Raw genomic sequence first — 20,976 nt, 5'->3', positions numbered from 1 at the left:
TTACTATCTTTCTAAATTCCATATATATGCGTTAGTTTATTGTATTGGTGTTGTGTTTTTTTTCAAAATCTTGGCCAAAAAAAGCACAAAACACATAAATTCCCATGGAGGACACTTACAAATGTTATGCTTCAGGTCCTCAGCATCAGTGAAGGAGGAAATGGCACAGGGAATATTCTTATATGTTTATTTTATTAAACTTCTTAATGATTTTAACTCCATCCCTCTCTCACTTTTCCCAGACAACTGGAGGATAAAACCCCTGGTGAATTTGGACCTTCCCTTTCTGCTGAACATACATTCTTATTCATTCTGATACAGGAAACAAAATAAAAGTCCAGTTAGTTAAGTCCGCTAATATGTTATTTTCAAAACCCAGGGCTCATCAGAAAGCTTAAAAAGAGTTGTGCCATATGCAACAGAGAGCGTTTCCTTGTTCCAGTGACTGTGGCAGGTTGAAAAGTGAGCCATTTATGTTCAAGTAAATACCCTGGAATTAGAACAACTGGGCAAACAATATAAACCCTCAAACTCTATATATCCTCCCCGTGAACTGCAATGAATGCTTATAAGCAGAGGATTAGAGGCAAGTTGTCAGAGCACTAAAAATCAATTCTTCTCCTCATGGGCTTGTGGTACCCTCACCTCCTCTCCCAGATAGAATTCAAAGAAGGCAAAATACGGTAACTCTTCATAAATATAGATACAGAAATTTCCTCAGGTAGTGAGGGAGTCGGACACGACTGAGCGACTTCACTTTCACTTTCCACTTTCACACACTGGAGAAGGAAATGGCAACCCACTCCAGTGTTCTTGCCTGGAGAGTCCCAGGGACGGCGGAGCCTGGTGGGCTGCTGTCTATGGGGTCGCACAGAGTCGGACACGATGGAAGCAACTTAGCAGCGGTCGCACACAGTCAGACACCACTGAGGTGACTTAGCAGCAGCAGCAGTGAGGGAGTTACCAAACTGTAAACTCTAGAGCTTCCAGTGAAGCATCTCTTGGCTTCACAACACTCACTAATGGCAAGAGACCTAGTGCTACCACATAGTGACAGATGAAAGGTAAGAAGAAATCTGGACTTTGAAACAAACCAAAAAATAAAAAGCTTGGATTTTTATTTTCTAAGGTTTAAATTTCATGAGGATATTCATAAATAAAGGTTGGTCCTCCAGAAAATTTTCTACCTGCCAGGGATTTGGAGACTAGTGAAAGAACCTCCTGCTGCTGTTGCTGCTGCTGCTGCTGCTGCTGCTGCTGCTGCTGCTGCTGCTGCTAAGTCACTTCAGTCATGTCCGACTCTGTGTGACCCCATAGATGGAAGCCCACCAGGCTCCCCCGTCCCTGGGATTCTCCAGGCAAGAACACTGGAGTGGGTTGCCATTTCCTTCTCCAATGTGTGAAAGTGGAAAGTGAAAAGTGAAAGTGAAGTCGCTCAGTCGTGTCCGACCCTTAGCGACCCCACGGACTGCAGCCTACCAGGCTCCTCCATCCATGGGATTTTCTAGGCAATAGTACTGGAGTGGCTTGCCATTGCCTTCTCCGGAAAGAACCTCCTAGCCCCTTATTATTCTTTAAATGACTGTGAATTCCCGACAGTGACTTGCCTTTGTGCTAAGGCACGGTGGTTTCAGAGAATAATATTTCCACCTCCCTAGAATTTTAGAGAGGGCAGCTCTTAAGGTATTGATGGATTAATTCACCCAGTTTCTCATCCACTTATTCATTTATGTCCTCAAGACACTTATTCACCCAGTCTATTGAATACAGACTCTGTGCTGAAGAAATAGTGAGGCTGAGGCTCCAGTGGTGAACTAGGAAGACATCCTGCCAATGAGCAAGGCCCACTCAGCTCTTTTTGATGCTCTGTGTGCTGTGTGCTAAGTCACTTCAGTCGTGTCCAACTCTGTGTGACCCGATGGACTGTCGCCCACCAAGCTCCTCTGTCCATGAGATTCTCCAGGCAAGAATACTGGAATGGGTTGCCATGCCCTTCTCCAGGGGATCTTCCCCATCCAGGAACTGAACCTGTCTCTCTTGTCTCCTGAATAGGCAGGCAGGTTATTTATGACAAGTGCCACCTGGGACATTTGTCTAATACAGCTGGTTGTAAAGAATCTGAAAGTCGAAAGTCAAAGACAGATTGGCATAAATAAATATATCAAGGCACTTGCCTTTTCTAGTATTAAATTCTTTTCCCCATTGCTGCCTCCTACACCCTCATCAGGAGCTGAGATCTAAGCATGTGACAATGCATTCACAGAATTCTAGAACTTTCTCTGTACTTGAACCCCCTAAAGTTTTGTCCATTGTAGTGCTGCTGTAGATTTATCCTTTTATTTCATTGTTTAGACTGGCACTGCCATGCTTACTTGTTAAGTCTATTTGCTGAAGCAAAATTGACGTGTGGAGAGAGGTCTTCGGAGAGGCATAAAAATGGTAGGTGTCAGGTATATTCTAATGAGTATATTCAGTAATCTCTACAGAATTGGTGTCCCTGGCAAAGCAATTTTACTCAAGAACTTGAGAGCGCCTTCATGTTGGAAAAGGAAGAATTATTGTCAATTGTTAAGGACGAAAACATTTTTTTTTTTTTTTTGTCTGTAATAGGAAAGACTCCTTTTGAAAATAACAAAGATAATTTTTTTCACTACTGCCACCTGGTGGACAAAGGTAATTACTTTAGACGGCGCAAAGCAACATGTTTAGCATTACCACAAGATGGCAGCATACAACCAACTTTTCAAAGAGCCCTCAAAAATATTCAGAATTTTGCTCCTCAAAGGAGAATGGTCTATTCCAACAGAAGTAGATGAATACGACATAATAATACAAAATAAAAATTTCATTCTCTTTTTTCTAAATACAAATGGAATTCCAAGTCTTAAGATCGTTAGAATTTCACAAGCTGTGTCATTCATTGCCATAGGGAAGACTTCCTAAACTTTAACTGACAGTTTGCTTTTTAAAGATAACTTAAACAAGAGTATATTTTTTATCTGATTTTTAAAAATATTTTCTTCATAGAATGTAAAGTTTGAGCAATATTTTTAAATTCTTTTGTTAAATTATTTTTAATCAACTAGTAAGGCAGTGTCTGTTCCCATTTAAGACACTCAGACTTTTGCTCAAGTCTGTTCCCTTTACTGGTTAACCTATTGCTAGTTTTCTCCTGACCAAAATGCTCCCTAATCAGTCCGCTTCATTATCACTTCAGAGTGCTAGCATCTTGTTTCGTTCATCTGTAGTGCTATAGATTTAAAAAACAATTTTTTTCTTTGAAACAGTACTGCCATGGCTGACTTTGAAGATCTGTTTTTCTCTTTTTTCCACAAAGCTTTACCTGACAGTCTCCTCTGTAAGGGATTTTTACCATAAATCTGACAATGACAACTCTTATTTATTGAGCAATTAGTATATGTCTGGCAGTATTCCAAGCAGAGTTTGATAATTATCTAAGTGATCAAAAAAAGCTGTTGTTTTTGTTTAGTCACTAAGTCTTATTGATCTCTTTCTTTGACCCCATGGACTGTAGCCCGACAGGCTCCTCTGTCCATGGGATTTCCCAGGCAGAAATACTGAAGTGAGTTGCCATTTTCTTCTCCAGGGGATCTTGCCAACCCAGGGATTGAACCTGGGTCTCCTGCACTGACAGGCAGATTCTTTATCATTGAGCCACCAGGGAAGCCCCAGAACAAACTTACAGGAAGCATTTAATTAAACTTACTTTACAGTTGATGAAACTGAAGCAAAAAGAAATGAAGTGATAATTTCTAGTTAAGCAGAACTGTTGGTTTCCCTGCCTGCCCAGGTTCTTGAACAACTGCTTGGAATTATTCTATGAGACCTGGGATGGACCATGGGAAACCTCAGGGGTTCTTTACATGAAGATGATCCCATCAGGAAATCTAAACCCCTTAGGGTGAAGAGAATCACTCCGCGACCCTGAGCTACTGCTGCTGCTGTGCTCAGTCATGTCTGACTCTTGCAACCCCTTGGGCTATAACCCACCAGGCTCCTCTGTCCATGCGATTTCCCAGGCAAGAATACTGGAGTGGGTTGTCATTTCCTTCTCCAGGGGAGAAGAGATCAAACTTACATCTCTTGTGTCAGTCCTGCATTGGCAGGTGGATTCTTTGCCACTGTACCACCTGGAAACTTGAGAAAGTGAAAGTGAAGTCGCTCAGTCGTGTCCGACTCTTTGTGACCCTGTGGACTGTAGCCTACCAGGCTTCTCTGTCCATGGGATTCTCCAGGTAAGAATACTGGAATGGGTTACCATTTCCTTCTCCAGGGGATCTTCCCAACCCAGGGATCGAACCCGGGTCTCCCGCATTGGAGGCAGACGCTTTTACCTCTGAGCCACCAGGGAAACTTGAGAGGTCCTTATAAATTCTAAACAATGATAAACCAAAGAATTTGAGCAAAGAAAGAGGAGAAGTTGTACTTTGCACAGGAGCAGAGCCAAACTTTCCCCAGTCAATATTGAATCATATAAATGTCTCAGTGATAACCCTGGAGTTATGTAGGCTATACTTACTCAGCCTTGTTATCATAAAAATTCCAGAGGGGTATTGTGAATAATGGATAGAGTTTTGCCTGGAGAAGTGGGAGCCCTGAATTTCAGTCTCAGCTCTGCCTCTTGCTGTCTGTGTGACCTTGGGGAACTGATTAACCTGTCTGGGCCTCAGCGTCCTCATATTTTGCTGAGCAATTCTCTACAGAGACTTTGCAATATTTGAAGGCAATATGCTGAGTTTAAAGAAAAGTTGTGAGAATAGGTATTATGAAAGAAAACAGGTGCCAGCATGTTTAATACACAAATGAAACATTGCTGGTCATGTGATCCGTGTGGTCAACAGGTGGACACCAGCATTTGAAGTCTAAATAGAATCTGACTTCACTTCTAAGGTGACAATGGCCTCAGTAACTGGCTTCTGCTAGAAGAGGAGCAGAAATCGTGCTCCAGTCTTCTGAATGGACCTCCAAATGATGGACTAGCTCTTCAAGGACAGAGGGCATGCTGATGGCTCTGAGTGTCTTCAGAAGTGCACCAGCAATCATGGTATAAAAGAGCATTCACACACCCCCACCTGCCCCACCACACATCTGTCCGCACTTGTGGACACAGTCTGCTCTATGAATAGCCCAGCAAATACTGAATAGTAGCCAAATATTTTCAAGACTTCGGATGCTAGGACAATGATGCCCTTCTTATAGCCATCATGAGAATGCTAGAAAACATCAGGCCATTTGAGACTTCTCCTTGTGATCTCCTTAAATCATAAAGGCAAAAGGAAAATCTGTGAGGGAGAGGATTCATAGATTGCCCTGACCCTCCGAAACTTTTCAGACCTGATTCTGAAGTTCGGACCCCTTTGTGCTAAATCAGAGGATAATGATTTTAGCTACTCAGATTCTCTGTTGTTTTAACAGAGTCTCAGCTCCTCTGTTAGAAGGATGCCTGGTATATCTTTATTTTTCTCATCTTTCAGTGATTTGGCCCATTCTGTTTTGGTCCGTTGTGTACTCAGAATGCTGTCATTCATTTGCTGTGCCAAGGGAGCAGTAACAGACACAGTTCCTGCTTCCATGGAACTCATAGTCCACTAGTAAAATAAGCATTCATCAAAACACCAGACAGATACATTTGAAATTAAAACTGAGATGAGTGTTGTGAAGGAGAGCAGAGCTTATAATAGAAGGACTTCATTTTACCAAGGAGACTAAGGGAAACTTCTCTGTGGAATTTGTAACTAAATTTTGATGGGCGAGTGGGATTCCTAGTAGAGATATCACCAGGCCATAGACCCCACGACAAAGAAAATGAGGTACCATGGGGCATCAGGAAGGTTTGTGAGCTGGGATGCAGAGATAATAAACATCTCCGCATGAGATCAGGCTGGAAAGGTGAAAGGGCAGAGCCATGGATGTCATGCTAAGTATTTTGGTCTTTATTCTGGAAGTCATGAGAAGACATAAGCCAGTTTCAAGCAGGATGGTAAGGTGACTGGGTTCCAAATCTGAAGCTTCTTTTTCTCTTCAGAGTCCAGGTCACTTCATGCCCTGAGTGAAAGCATGCCACTCAGGAATGCAGGGCTGCGTCCTGATCCTCACAGAGAAGAAAACCTATGTCCAGCTTCCATGGTTTGGACTCCTATATCTGCTCAGTCATCCATTTGGTCCTGAGATTCAAAGTATCCTATGGAAATTTTCCATATTTACTTCTAAATATCGAGGAGTCCTGGGCTTTAATTGATCAAGATACTTAAAAGGGAATCCAAGCATTTTACCTATGGAAGCTCTCCCAACACTGAGAGTTATTAATACACTCAACAAGTATTTATTGTATACCTGCTGCATGCTGGGCTCTGATCGAGGGTACAATGGTTGACATGATATGCACTGTGGCTGCCTTCAGGAGGAGGGAAACTGAACAAGCAAGTAAGTAAATGTGTAACGTGGTGAAAAGTAGGACTCAGGACTATTAATATTAGCAAAGCAGGGTAAAATAACTGGAAGTTACAGAGGATACCGTTTTTGAGAAGATGATGGGGGAAATCCTTCTTGATATTTCTGCAGAAATCCGAATGAAGTGACTGAGCTGGCCAGGCAGAGGTCTGGGGAGGGACATTCCAAGCAGGTGTGAGGGCAAACGTCGTAATGTTGGAAGGGATTTAGTGTATTAGAAGAAAAGGTAGAAAGGAAAAGGAAGAAAGGTAATCGGTATGAGTAGAGCAAACCAGAAGCAAAATGGTAGAATGGGGTTGGGGGTGGGGAGGCAGACCCAACCTCTCATTGGCTACATTGCAGTCAAGAGTCCTTTCATCTGCCACACTCAGAGTTCTCATACTTGTCTGCACGCATCACATGTTACATCAAGTATCTGAAGCTGCAAATTGTTTTTGCCACCTCCCACTGCACATTTGTTCCAACAAAGCAGTCTCTTTCCGTGTACCCTTCTTTCAGTCTCTACCAGTATATGTCCCTATGCGTGTGTTCTTTTCACCTTTCCCTCATTCTCCTTTCACTGGAGAGTACCAGACTACCTTTGTACTTAACGTTCAATTGATTCAGAATTTTTTACCTGTTTTTGTTTTGCTAAATGTTTCCTTTTTAGAAATTGGTACCACCGTGCACTTCAAGCAAAAAGGTATGGTTCTTATTTCTGATTCCCTTCTGTGTGTTAAAAGTAAGAGTCCACAGCAATACACTGGAGCCTTCTACATGCGATTATTCCCTATTGATAATTTGTGATAATAATTTCCATAACACATTTGCCACTATTTTTCCCAAACTGTGAACTTTCTCATTTACAAAAAGCCTCTGATCCAACAATGACCCCTCTATTGCTTTTGACTTATTCATTTTTGAATCTCTGGAACTGAGCAAGTTATTCCCTCTCCCATTGTCCTTAAGTTCCCTTGGTTAATTCCTGCAGAGCTGCACTTTTGGAAATGTCCACTTCCCAGTGACAGGGCTCTCAGTTGAGACAGAGAGTCCACTTCATCACCCCTCGTTGGCTGTTGAAGCAGATATATTGCTCAAGGAGATAGAGTAGGGTCTCTAAAAATGAAGCACTTGAGCATTCCCTATTCCCTCCTGCCAGAAACTTCTCCCAGGTCTTCATATACCCTCTCCCTGCCACCCTATACCCAGGCTGCAGGGATATCTGGCAACTGCCTTTTTGTGCCGTCAAACTACCTCATGTAGCTCTCTCAGCCACATGGCATGTGATTCACACACTTTCCCCAGAAAGACAATATAGTCAGGTCAGCACTTCATGACATGAGCCCTAAGATTCAAACAATCACCAATTCTGATGTGTTATCTTTACCAGCAGAAATCCCTAACAGTGTCTGTTCCCATACAAGAGCCATAGAAAAATCTGTGTGGCAGGCACCACCCAGCATAAATTTTCATGGCCACCCACTTGGATTGATAAGTGTCTCCTATGAAGACATCTTCTTGTCTGCGTGTCAAAGGGGCTGAGGCTATCAAGATCACTCTCAAGAGTGAAAACCTATTCTTACGGTCCTTAAGAACCAGGCAGTGAGCCTCAGAGACTGTGGACCAGCTTTGTTGGTTACACCCAGGAAAGGGCCAGCACCTAGTTTATGACCAGTGCTAGCAAGCTCTCGGAGAATGCAGCAGGGAAGACGTGACCAGAAATATGTATATAGGATCAAGATTATTTGGGACAAGAAGTATTAACTGCTGTCCTCTTCATACCTTCTTCTCTCTGCATGCCACGATTGTCCATTACATTTGAATCTTAAGTGACTGGTGTTGTTAGAACACAATGATCTTAAGTAACTGGTGTTGTTAGAACACAATGATACCACGGAGCTTTGGATTGGAGGGGAAAATAGAGCGTGTGATTTTTTTTTTTTAATTTCAAGGATCAACGAGAAAAATTCTTAGTGTCACTCAAAGGAAAGTAGTGGCCTAAAGTTTCAAGATTTTGCAAGTCAAAACATTTGATTTTGTTTTGATGGAAAAGGTGTGATAATGCCAACTTCATTGTGAGAATACTTCAGACTTACCCAAGACTGTCTATATAGAAAGGGGAGATAATGCATAAAGAATTATGGAGATGGAACCCAAATTTATTTCCAAGACACACTCCTCAAAGAAAACATCAGTATACCCCCTATTACAATTTGCTCCAGCCTGCAATTTGCTCCTCCCCACTGGATTCCTTCACACAGAGGAAGCTGTACTGGCAGAAAATGATCAGCAGGTGGCACCAAAGTCATTCTTTTTCCTTTTTAAATATGGCTCCAGACCACTGAGGGGTCCTCCGCCTGGGCATCTAGATAATATCTAAGAGACATTTAGTAGATTATTTTTCTCCTTTGTTTAACAATTGTTTTGCATATTTTTTATGTTTTTAATTTAGTCATTTTGTCAATCCTTAAAATTCTAACAGTTTGAGCTTAAATTCACCTGGCCCTTCTTTTCTTGTATGGCTGTATTATGTGTAGGAATAAAATGATAAATGATCTGGATTCCTTAATGATGAGAAGGAATTCCCAAGGATTGCTGAGGGTGTGATTGATTAATTATTATTTTGAATAAATCTGATCCCAAATCCTGCAAAAGAGTCCCAAGTACTCAGCAGAAGCAACAGAAATGTGTTGGTCACATTGAAACACAAAGTGTCTCCAAGGACACACTCTTTAAAGCAAGTGCTGAACAATCACATTATCCTTTTGTTGAGATTTTACTGAAAGACAAATCAATTGGTTTAGCATCGTGCATCTGATTTGTAGTGTAGAAACTTGCCCCCAAATTCTCAGATCTCAAAATTTCAGGATGTTCTATCAATCTTGCCCTTAATCACCAATTCCTTTGGATAAGCATTGTCCTGGCAAAGCGCTGTCCAGCATTCACCTTGATACAGAGTCTCAACTATCTTTGGAGTTGAAAACCTTGACCTGGTATGTTGACTCAAGATTCCCACTCCCGCTGCACTAAATTTTGCACTTTTCATGTCAAACATTAAAAGCCTTGACACAGTTCACAAACCAGTGTCTTTGATCCAGAGGTATTTCATGCCATCCTGTAACACAGACTTCCAGAATTAATAACAATAATGACAATCTTGTTGTTGTTCAGTCGCTAAGTCATGTCTGATTCTTTGGACTGCAGCAAGCCAGGCTTCCCTGTCCTTCACTGTCTCCCAAACTTTGCTCAAACTCCTGTCTATTGAGTTGGTGATGCCATACAACCATCTAATCCTCTGTTGCTACCTCTTATTAACACACAATGGCAAGCCACTCCAGTAGATAAACACACAATGGCAAGCTAGATAAACACACAATGGCAAGCCACTCCAGTACTCTTGCCTAGAAAATCCCATGGATGGAGGAGCCTGGTAGGCTGCAGTCTGTGGGGTCGCTAAGGGTCGGACACGACGGAGCGACTTCACTTTCACTTTCCACTTTCACACATTGGAGAAGGAGATGGCAACCCACTCCAGTGTTCTTGCCTGGAGAATCCCAGGGACAGGGGAGCCTGGTGGGCTTCCGTCTATGGGGTCACACAGAGTCGGACACGACTGAAGTGACTTAGCAGCAGCAGCAGATAAACACACATACACATCTATACATATATATAGGATGTGGCTAAATACCAAAATATTATTTTTTTCTGTTATGTGAAAAACATGTAGCAATTTTTGAATTGTGGTTCTATTTGCCCATCTATTCTTAAAGCTAATTTATGTTTGCAGACTCTTGCTTTCATTATATCTGTCAGTGTATAAAAGCACTTGCTGAGTGTGGCCATCTGGTGTGGGAAATAAGATTTATCATTTGCATTTCCACAAATAAGCAGAAATTTCATAACTATGAACTAAAACGTAATTAATGATTTTGCTGATGATTCTTCCCTGAAATAGCCATTAACTGAAGTAGTCTCCTATGCAGTCATATACACATGTATCTGTAATTGTATACACACTTGTGTTGATTCCCCAACTACCACCCGTTTACCCTTGTATTTTTTCAAGCCTATTTATTTACTCTCAAAACCAATTATGAAAAGAGCAAGTCATATAAGCACATCAAATAGCTATATGAGAGCACTTAATGCACTTAATAAATAATAATTGATAGAGGTGAAAATATCTTTCAGAGAGCTACAAAATATATTTCAAATATGTAATAACAGTTCTGTTAGAGATAAAATTAAAGATTATTAAGAGTCATACTAAGATTCCCTATGTATAACATAGAATAGCATGTAAGAGTAATAGCTAATCGTCAATTTTGTGTGTTAAGAGAACTTTAACGTGTGTATATCATATGTGTGTATGAGTATGTATATACCAAATATATGTCTCTTGGTGTCTGCATATATATGTGTGCATACATTAGCAAGGATGTTATATGTGAACATGTGTATCTAGGTTCATATATGCATATATAATATTTTTCAGTGATGGCATTTTTGTTTTTTCAAATATTTTCTATCCTTCAAATAAAATGGTTTAAGACTAGACTTTTTAGGTTCCCCCAGGTACCACTCAACTCCAAGATGTCTGAAGGATAATCCAACCGTCCCAGCACTAAAAATGAGATTGAGGAAATAGGCAGAATTAAGTCTGAAAACCTGTTTTCAAAGGATCCCTGGGGCAAAACAAAAATCATCCTTGCTTAACCCTGTCTGGCCTCAATTTGTGTGTAGCCTTTCTCTGTTTGGGAAGCATCACTGACACACTAATCCAAACAAATGTGCCACAGAACTCATGACATCTAAAGCCTAGAGAGAAATTAAAATGATAGGGAATTGCATTGCCACCAGGCTGGAGGCCCTGGGGAGGGGCCATTAAGGGAGTTTAAAGGTCCCCAAAGGCCAAAAAGAATGGTGTGTGTGTGGGGGGGTGAATTGGGAAAAACATTGACTTAATATCTAGATTCTAGTGCCTGGTCACCATTACTAATCAGGCGCTTTATGCAGAATGCATAATCTTTTTGAACCTTAATTCCTCATGTAAGGCATGAATCTGGAGGTAGCTAAAGTGTCTTATCAATATAATCCTACAGTCATTCAGAAAACTTAAAGAATTGACTGGATATTTAAATCGTTTATTCTGTGTTTCCATAGCTCAACACATAATAACACTCAAACATTCATTTTATACTGTAACTATGCTATTCAAACTTTATATATAGATTATATATTAAGTAGCATTTTTAATATTCTCAATAAGACATTTCAGTAAAAAAAAAAAAGACCTATTGAAAATCATTTTTTAAAGATAATGGATACCTTCCTGTTGCATTGTTTGTTCTGGGCTACTGTTTTAAACAAACCCAGATTTCATTTGCCAAATGTCTGACAGGAGACTCGGGGTACCCCTTCGCCACATAAGCTCACTGAGCAGCAGTGACAGGCACAGACTCTAGAGCCAGTCGCTGGGGGAAAGCCCAGCGCTCTGCTTACTGTGTAAACCCATGTGGTGAACTTAACCTCCCTGTGGCTCCCTTATCTCACTGGAAATCAGGGTTCATAGAGGACCTGCCTTGTAACATGGCTGTGCGCTTGTATTTGTGAAGCATTTTTAACAGGCCTTGTAGTAAGTGCTGTGTGGCTGTTTCTTGGCTGTCGTGGTTGCCATTGTTGCTATAATATTATTTTAACTGACATGTGAAACCTAGATGGGAGAATATTCTCATAGTCCACATTTTCCCAGTTATTTTGCATCTGACCTGGTATGTTTGTAGGCAATTTTGGAAATGTTCACGCGCCAGAGGATGCTTCCACTGCACTTGCACAAGTACAAACAGCCACACGCTCATACACATTCATTCACACACACTGACCTCCTTAAGTGCCCTCAAAACTCCCAGGTGACCCATGGTTACAGTGACACCAGTTTCTCCTTTTGAATGTCACGTCTGAGCATACAGTCTTAAATCCAAGTCTGTTGTGAAGAACTGCTTTCCTCTTGTAATGAATCTAAAGGAACAGAACTATACGAAAGCAGAAAATGCAACAAGCAAAGCATACGAGGCAAGCTCTAGACCTGCACTCACTGCCTCAATTCTTTCTGTGTAAATACACAAACCCCTCACCCACTGTCTTCTCCATTTGCACACCCACTTCCCCCCAATTCTGTCTGCATTGGGAAAACTCAGGTTGGCAGTGGGAAACCCACAGATATCCCCTCCAGGGTGAATTCCGGGCAAGTGCAAGTCTCAGCTCTGCTCCAGTTTGGACCTGTCTGGCTAGGTTTGTTTGTTTTTGTTGTCATCATTAGTTTTTAAAGTGTCAAATGAAGAGTTTGGACCAGATGATCCCCTGCTGCTGCTTAAAATCCCACCATGAGTTGACTTATTTTCTGCCTTGCAGCCAAGGTGCCACCCAGCCAAAAACGTTACTTTGAAACAATTCCTTTCCCCACTAACAAATAAATAGCTACTGCCACCACCACCATCCCTCCCCCACCCCCTTGAGACAGAGCATCACAGACTGGTTCCACATTTATTGATGGAGATACTGTGGTGAATCAGCTGGAGGAGCCCCTGTCTGGCTGCTGAAGGACCCTCAGCAATGCTTGGAATCTTAATGAGAGCTGACATCCCACTGCTGTGCAGAGCAGAGAGTTCAGTATAAATTTGGGCGGAGAGGAGACTGATCCAGCATCACACAAGATACCCCTAAGATTCTTATAGCGCAACTAGAAGGATTTAGAAAAGATGGTGAGGCCTTAGACTGTATATAAGTGCCCAGACTTTGAGATACTGGTACACGGCCCAGTCTTACCTTTGAAAGAAGGAGCTGTCAGTTGTGACATAGAGTGGACCGGATGTATTAATAATTACTTTCTTTTCTCTCTTTTGCACTGCAGGACCTGGGTCGGTGAGAGGAATAAATGGATCCATAAGTCTGGCCGTACCACTGTGGCTGCTGGCAGCATCTCTGCTCTGCCTTCTCAGCAAATGTTAATAGAATAAAAGTTTAAAAATAATTAAAAAAAAAAACACACAAAAATGCGTCACACAGGATACAGAGCGAGAGAGAGCGAATTGGGGGGAGACTGTTTCTTTCACAACCTTGTGTGTTTATAAATGAAGGGGAAAATAAGAAAAAGAAGAAAATACAACATTTAAAATAATTTTAAAGTCCATCAATAAAAATTGAAGTATAATTCCAGGCGGGAAAAGTTCTACCAAGAAATGTGTATATCTAAGCAAATGTAGACTGTGTAAAGACTCCATCACGTAAGGAGATTTGATGTTATAAAAAAAATGACAAGTGCAGAAGTACCAGATGGATATTAACCCCCCACCACATGCACACACACACACACACACACACACACACACTTTATCCTTCCTTCATCCTTTTTCATCTGCGGGGAAAGAAAAAAATACGGTCTTGCCTTGGTGTTTATACTTCCAACATTTTATTCTGTTTTTTAATTTAAGCTGACGCATAGCCATTCAGACTATCAGTGGAACCCATGCTGGAGTCCTACCCTGACCCTTTATCCGGTTTTCCTGCCTCCACCCTCCCTCCAACTTTTAAGACCATCTCGGTGTTCGATCGCCCCCGCATCCGTGCCGGATATCTGCTCTTTATCCTCACCTTCAGCACTCGTCATGCCGCAGATGCTAGAAAGTGCCATTTTAATTCTGTCCACTGTGCGCGCGTGCTGTCTCTCTCTCTCAACGTGGGTGTACGTGTGTGGGCGTGTGCGCCTCTCTCTAAAGCATGCCGGGGGAATGGTCCACGTGTACATAGCCTCACTGTGCTGTAGATACTGTCCCTCATTGTAATCGAGATGCGGCTGTGACGAGGTGCTGGGGGCCGTGGGAGGGGAAGGAGGCAAGGAGCAGAGCCGCTCCCCCATCCACGGCTGTCACTGGACCTCAGCGTGTATTTCAGACCAAGCTGTGCCCCACCGACGGGCAGAACCTCATCTTCCTCCCAGTCCAGTCACCAGAACCCAGTCCAGAGTCACTCAGATTATCAGTGTCAATGAAAGTGCCTACTATTGATGGGGTGAACAAACAGTAGAAAGAACCAGCGATACGGGTGAGGTGACCTAGGACAGAAGCTTCTGACTTCACTCTTGTTTCACGAGTGAATCTGCAGCATTCATGTGCTTCCCAGCTTTTTGCAGACTTGGTCCTGCTCTGCCGCAGGAGTAGCGGGTATGCAGCAAATCCCCAGAAGTGGGAAGGTCTCCAAGGGTTAAGTCCTAGTGAAAGGATGCTGAGCCACGCGGAGATCCTTAGCAGCCCTGTTTTGCCCTCTCTCCAATTTTCAGCTAACACTGCATTTGCTCCCATGGATTTCCCTGAGCAGAGATTTTTCCATATTTCAGATAAAATACAGTGAGTCGTGAGCAAGGCAATAGAAGTACAGATACCCAGGCCCCTACTCATGTGGTAGAAATACCATGACAGCCCCAATACAAAGCACTGGCCATAGAAAGGGGAAATCTACTCCTTGTGCTCCTTTGCAGCTCTGTCCTGGTGTTCTAGGCTATTACTTGATTTGATTGCCCAAGTCATCTCCCTTCTCATCCACGGATAATGTTTGCAGCACTGCTGTTGATAGTACTTCATCCTTATCCTACACCAGGCCATTAGGAAGGAACAGCACTGTATTCCATCTTTCCTACTTACTCTTGGCTTCTAGTCTCCTGAAAAAGATACGGTGGGAGATAGGATGTTTAAGTTTACATTTACAAGAGACATCTTATTGTTAACACTGAAAGGTGAGTTAGTTCTCAACCAGAAGAGCTGAGAAACTTGTAATCATTTAGGCAAAAGCTATATACATACCACAAAACTTGACATCACCACCACACCAGAAGGACTTTCTTAGGAAAAAGCCTTACAGAGCGAGCTCCCCGTGTGTAGATGTCTTTGTCAGGAAACCAACCGTTGCTTTTACTTAGACTAATAGGCATTGGAAGTGGCTCGTTAGTGAGAAGACATAGGATGGTTATTGAGGTCATAATGGAATGTATTGCAGCAGAGCCAAATATGGTACCTCACCAAGTCTTAGAACCTGGAAAACGGCTGTTATATGATGTAAAACAGGAAGCTTCATGACTGCAAGTCAGAAAAGGAAGGAAGAAAGGGAAGAAAGAAGGAAAAACTAGAAAGAAAGGAGTGAGGAAGAGAAAAAGGAGGACAGGGAAGGCGTATAGAGGGAGAGTGAGGAGGAAGGGAGGGAAATAATAAATCTGAAATTTATCTTGATAGATTTTATTAATTGAAGGCTCTTTGCAATGAGTCTCAGTTTTAAAGGTAATGATCTCCTGATGAGTGGTACTTTTAATCTCTTCTAGGGGATTCTATTGTTTTAAAAACCTATCACCAGACTTCTTTTATGATTTTGCAGTTTAGACATGAAACAGGAGGACAAATTGGACTTGCGAGTGGGTAAAAGTATTTGCGGCAGATCCTGGCATAGGACCAAAACTCTTATCCAAGATGGTAGCTATTTAAACATAGAGGAGGTGAGCCTTATTCCTAGGCAGCATCGATTTATTGACAATCAGGCATTTCTCTAACAGTTTAGTCTTCTTAGTGCAGGAATAAAAGCTTATCATCCTTGATGATCAATATTTCCCGTATATTGAAGAGTCAACCACACCCTTAAGTGGAAGCTTTAGTAGAGTGCATGCTAATTTAAAGATACATAAGAAAAGAAAAGTAACAGGAGTTAATTCAGTTTAGTATCAGTTTCAGGAACAGATCCCCATGGCATGTCACAGATTTTTCATCACACACCTAGATTTCTTATTGCCTCTACCCTATCCTAAGGACAAGGTCTTGACTTTATGGAAGGAGATTCTCATTGAAAGAAATGTCTTTGCCTTGTCAGCATCATTTGTTCCCTGAGTTTTATTAAAATGGTCCGTATATTAAACGTAATTAAACATGTATTGAATATTGTGGTGTTTGCATATATCTCTGGTAGGATCTGGGAATTTTGTCCTGTCTTCTGTTTCAGAGTGATCATTGACCCCAGAAATTCCATAGGTTTGAGGATGTTTTTAAGCAATGTGAAAAATGGAAGAGAACATAGTTTGGAAAAGGGTCAGGTAAAAGGTAGAAGCCAGAGTACTGACATGAGATAATAAGTTTAAACATGGGACTTCTTGGAATTTAGTTCATCACAATGTGATAACTCCCTTCAAGAGTTTTGTCCACTGGTAATCAAAGCATGAAGCCCTGCAATGAAAAGAATCAACTGGCTGGAAACAATATACTGAGAGGAGTGAAATACATCAATTAATCTGAATGGCTAACACATTTAATGTCCTTCGTATGCAAACAGAAACTCCACTCTTCATAAGATAAAATCATTAGACCTGACTTACAGTTAACCATAGCAGAAATGACCTTGCTGAAGGGTACTTCCTGAAGAATAAAAACTATCCTAGGTTTTACAACTGCAAAATTCTTTCCTCTGTGCAGTTGTTCATCAGAAGGTTTTGCCCTATTGGAGGAACAGTCTTACTAGTTTGGACACAAAACATCCCTCTGCCCTGAAAGAACTAAGGCTTAGGGATAAGTCCTTGCTTTTTCTGTTGGGAAGAATTGTCCCACTGACCTTTGCCTTCTCTTCCAAGTCAGACATCACCTTTGCCCTGGGCATTTGTTTTTTACTACATCTTCAGACAATTTGGGCTATTCATAGAGACCTTGTAAAAGTACTCGTGATTTTCATGTTCTTGGAGGACAGAAACAAAAATCTGTTTCTCCTCCAAAAATGGACTTACCTCCTTTGCACACAAAAACTCAACTCCTCAGCATGAAAATATTTCTGAGTTATTACCTACTGAGTTATTAGCTTAACTGTTCCAGAATCATAGGTTCCATCCCCAGGTTGGTTGTGGTTTGAATGTGTCTATTGGCTTGCATCCCAGAATTTCCCATTTTGTTTTTTGCAGGTCTTGAATTATTTGTGGAAATATATATATATATGTGTATGTATTTTTTTTAAACGTTATCTTTACAGATGCTATATTTGCAATATTGTATGTATTATAAAGAAAATCTAGAATAATGATTTAAACTTAAAAGGAAGAAAAGTACTGAATTTGGTTTTAAAAAAGAGCTATACTTCATTTTGAAAGACGTGGAGCCCCATTTTCCACACTGTAATGATTTGTTTGAAAGGAATTTGCTTATGGATCATGTTCCATGGAAATAACCATGACCTTATTTTAGCTCTTCGACTTCACAACCTTTCAACCTGTATTTAGTCTTGACTTCTAATAAGTATCATTTTTATAGATATATAAGTGCAGTGCTGTATCAGACCTACAAAACAATTAATATTTTGAAGACAAATATTAAATATACCACAGAAACAGTTAGCTAAAACCCTGAGTTAAGAAATGTAAATCCAATTTAGGAAGTCTCCTTCTTTCTTAAATGTTTAAAATATTTCTTCTCTAGTGCATTTGCTCTAGTGGAGTAAGTTTTCTATAGCAATTGGCATAATATCTGTAAATATCTCACTAAATGCAAAATGAAGTTTACATTTATGTGCATACAGTGGAAGAGAAGTAAACTGTTCTCATTTGCAGCTATGTTGTTAAATGTGGCCGAGTGATATGTAAGAAAGAATCTATCTTCACCCAGCAACCAGTGCATAACTAACCCGTTGACAAGCAAGCTGTTGTTAACGTTAGGTGTTGGTTTAACATTTACACCAGCGTAAATGTTTATGGATATTATGGAAAACTTATTTTAAAACCTTGATTTCCTTTCAGCGCATTTACATTCTGTGTGCTGATTAATAAATTAGGCACCAATCATGTGTAAATCAATGTAAATCGGTAGTTTATGTACATAATATAAACTATGTAAACTTCATTTTTCATGCAATGCCCAAGTTCAGCTAAACATATGAATCTAAAAGGAAAAAAAAAAAATCAAATAAAAATAAAAACCAAAGCCTGTCACAGGTCAGAATGGGATGAAAGATGACTAACGGCCTAAACATAAGGTTGTCTCAGCAAAAGGAAGCAGACCCACACAACTGTTACAGGCTCGCATCCTGCTCCGTTCCCAAGAAGTCACCTCTTTGTTCCTTCGGGACCTAAGTGCTGACTAGGACTTAGGAAGTCAGGACTTCCGTCCAACACTTACCACCGCTGTCCCACCTGACCCCAGAGCAAGGGAACGAAGAGACAGAGAGGACAGAGTCTGAAGGGCTCATGTATCTGTTACATCAACTGTCAAGTGTTTTTTTTTTTGTTGTTGTTGTTGCTTCTTACTCACAACCTAAAAAGTCTCATTTCAATAGCTCCTAGGAAAGTAAGTCACCTACATCTTGATGAGCACAGTATTACTCAGTCTTTATATCCATTGGGATAGTTTCTTCATCATCTCAACCCTAAGAAATTAAGGGATACTGAAAAATGCTTTGTCCTTGAGAAATATCTTGCTACATCACTCTAGGAAAGAATTACTCTTGCTTAATCTGGTGGATCTATTTCCTATATTTCTATACCAACTACTGCAAATGAGGACAGAATCATATTCATTGGGAGTGTCTCTCTCAGCATGTTCTCTTGAAGTCTCTTTGAAGTGTCTGATGTGTTTAACAGAATGACATATATATGTCTTCTGTGATCAGCACAGCTTGTACATAAGGAGTCATCAAAGAGATCTCTTCAGGGACCATATGAATTTTTTGCAAAGATTGTTATCGAAAGAAATTTGGGTCAAATTAATATGATGCTTAAAGTATACTCCTCAACCCAAGACAAATGACAACTTTATAAAGCGAAGTAGGTGGAAAGTGGATTGGGAGTCAGGAGAAATGAGTTCCAGCCCTGGGTCTGGACTATAAGCAAGTCATATGACCTTAGGCAAATTAGTTAAACTTTCTGAGTTTGGTTTTCTCATCCTGCAAGCGAGAAATTCGAATGATTTCTCTAAAACCTCTGCCATCTCCAAACTGTCTGATTCTGAATCTTCATGTAGCACCATGCCCAGCTTGTCATTCTAAGCAGCTGTTTGTCATTTCTGGTTTGATCTCTTTGATCTAGTTTGATCTTCACTTCTTGGAACCATCCTTCCATCATCTCCATGTCAAAAGCCAAAACTTTCTAGAATACAGGGTCCCTAGACTGGTTCTATAATTCTCTCCTGGTCAAAATTTCTTAGTAACGTAGAGAAGGGACACATTCAATTATACCAATGGCATTGAGAGAGCTGGAGTTGTTTCTTTAATTGAAATGTTATAAAATCTAACTGTTGGACTATATTCTAATAATCTTTCATAGGGAGAAAATAGCCAGACTACGTATTGGTCACAAAACTAGTGAGGAAGTTGTTCTTGTGAAGGGAAAGGCAACATCAGTCTTCTCCTCCTGGGCCAAGTGCCTCGTGATAGTAAATGGTTGTCCTTGGAACCTCTTTGCTTGTGCAGGTGGCCATAAGCAAGTGATCCCAGGTAGGTTCAAAAGTCTGTTCTGGGAGAAATGAACAAGATAATACATTTTGTTTTGGAAGAAACATCTCATGGCATAAGTTTCTCTAAATTTGACTTATAGGCTATGTAGTCAAGTAAATGGATGGAGAGAAAACAAACCTAATGTTCACAAAATACAAGTCAATACGATTTTAAAGATACAAGTTGAAAACAACACAAAAATAAACACATTTTAGCAGGTTACAGAGCTGAATGTAATAGGAGTTGTGAAGGTCAAAATCAAATGTGAAAGTTAAATACTCCAAGCAGAGGGTAAATAGGATGGTTTCTCAGGTGGTTAATGAGGAATTACCATCATGCACCATATTCTGGATGGCCTGAGCACAGGTGCACTTGTCTTGACCCATCAGAGTATAGCCCCACACTATCCTGGATGCTCAATTTAGCATCTGTCCAATGGTAGCTTTTCATGCATTGCTTAAGAGAACAGAAATAATATATAAGTCTCCTGTGCACTGAAAAGCAAGGATTATTCATAACTTCCCAGCATTAGTATCACATTATATAAATGACAATTTGCAGTGTGCTTAGAGTAGGTCTGAAACTCTCTTTAAGTGGGAAAGTGACCTGCTCATGGACAACTCCCCACTTCCAGGGTGATTTGAAGTGTCTTTGAATGATGCTCCTGGACCAACTCCTACAGCTATCTATGTTCTTCTCTGCGTAAGCCCTCTCTATGTAAAGTCAGGCACAGAGTGAAAATCTGTTTCTTGCAAACGAAGAAAACCCTTGGGACCACTAGCTTTCTGGCACGTGGTAGTAATTCTAAGCTATTTGGAGCCTTTACAAGAAACAAAAACTCCCTTATATAGTCTTTGTTCTTCTCTGCTGCTGCTGCTAAGTCACGTCAGTCGTGTCCGACTCTGTGTGACCCCATAGACGGCAGCCCACCAGGCTCCCCCGTCCCTGGGATTCTCCAGGCAAGAACACTGGAGCGGGCTGCCATTTCCTTCTCCAATGTGTGAAAGTGAAAAGTGAAAGTGAAGTCAC

The 20,976-nt window shown here is 41.0% G+C and overlaps 1 protein-coding gene across 1 annotated transcript in view; it reads left to right on the top strand.

Moving 5' to 3' along the window:
* Window positions 1-16,381, top strand: part of LSAMP (limbic system associated membrane protein) — a 746,634-nt gene extending 730,253 nt beyond the window's left edge. The window contains exon 7 of the mRNA XM_055431419.2: window positions 13,361-16,381. Within this exon, the coding sequence (XP_055287394.1) occupies window positions 13,361-13,458 (98 nt within the window). The 3' untranslated portion in view covers window positions 13,459-16,381. The remainder of the gene's footprint in view (window positions 1-13,360) is intronic.
* The last annotated feature ends 4,595 nt before the right edge of the window (window positions 16,382-20,976 follow it).

The sequence above is a fragment of the Moschus berezovskii genome, chromosome 1, assembly GCF_049115385.1.
Source record: "Moschus berezovskii isolate FMDL1 chromosome 1, NW_MosBer_1.0, whole genome shotgun sequence".
Taxonomy (NCBI): domain Eukaryota; kingdom Metazoa; phylum Chordata; class Mammalia; order Artiodactyla; family Moschidae; genus Moschus; species Moschus berezovskii.
This window is presented reverse-complemented; position numbering and strand designations above follow the sequence as displayed.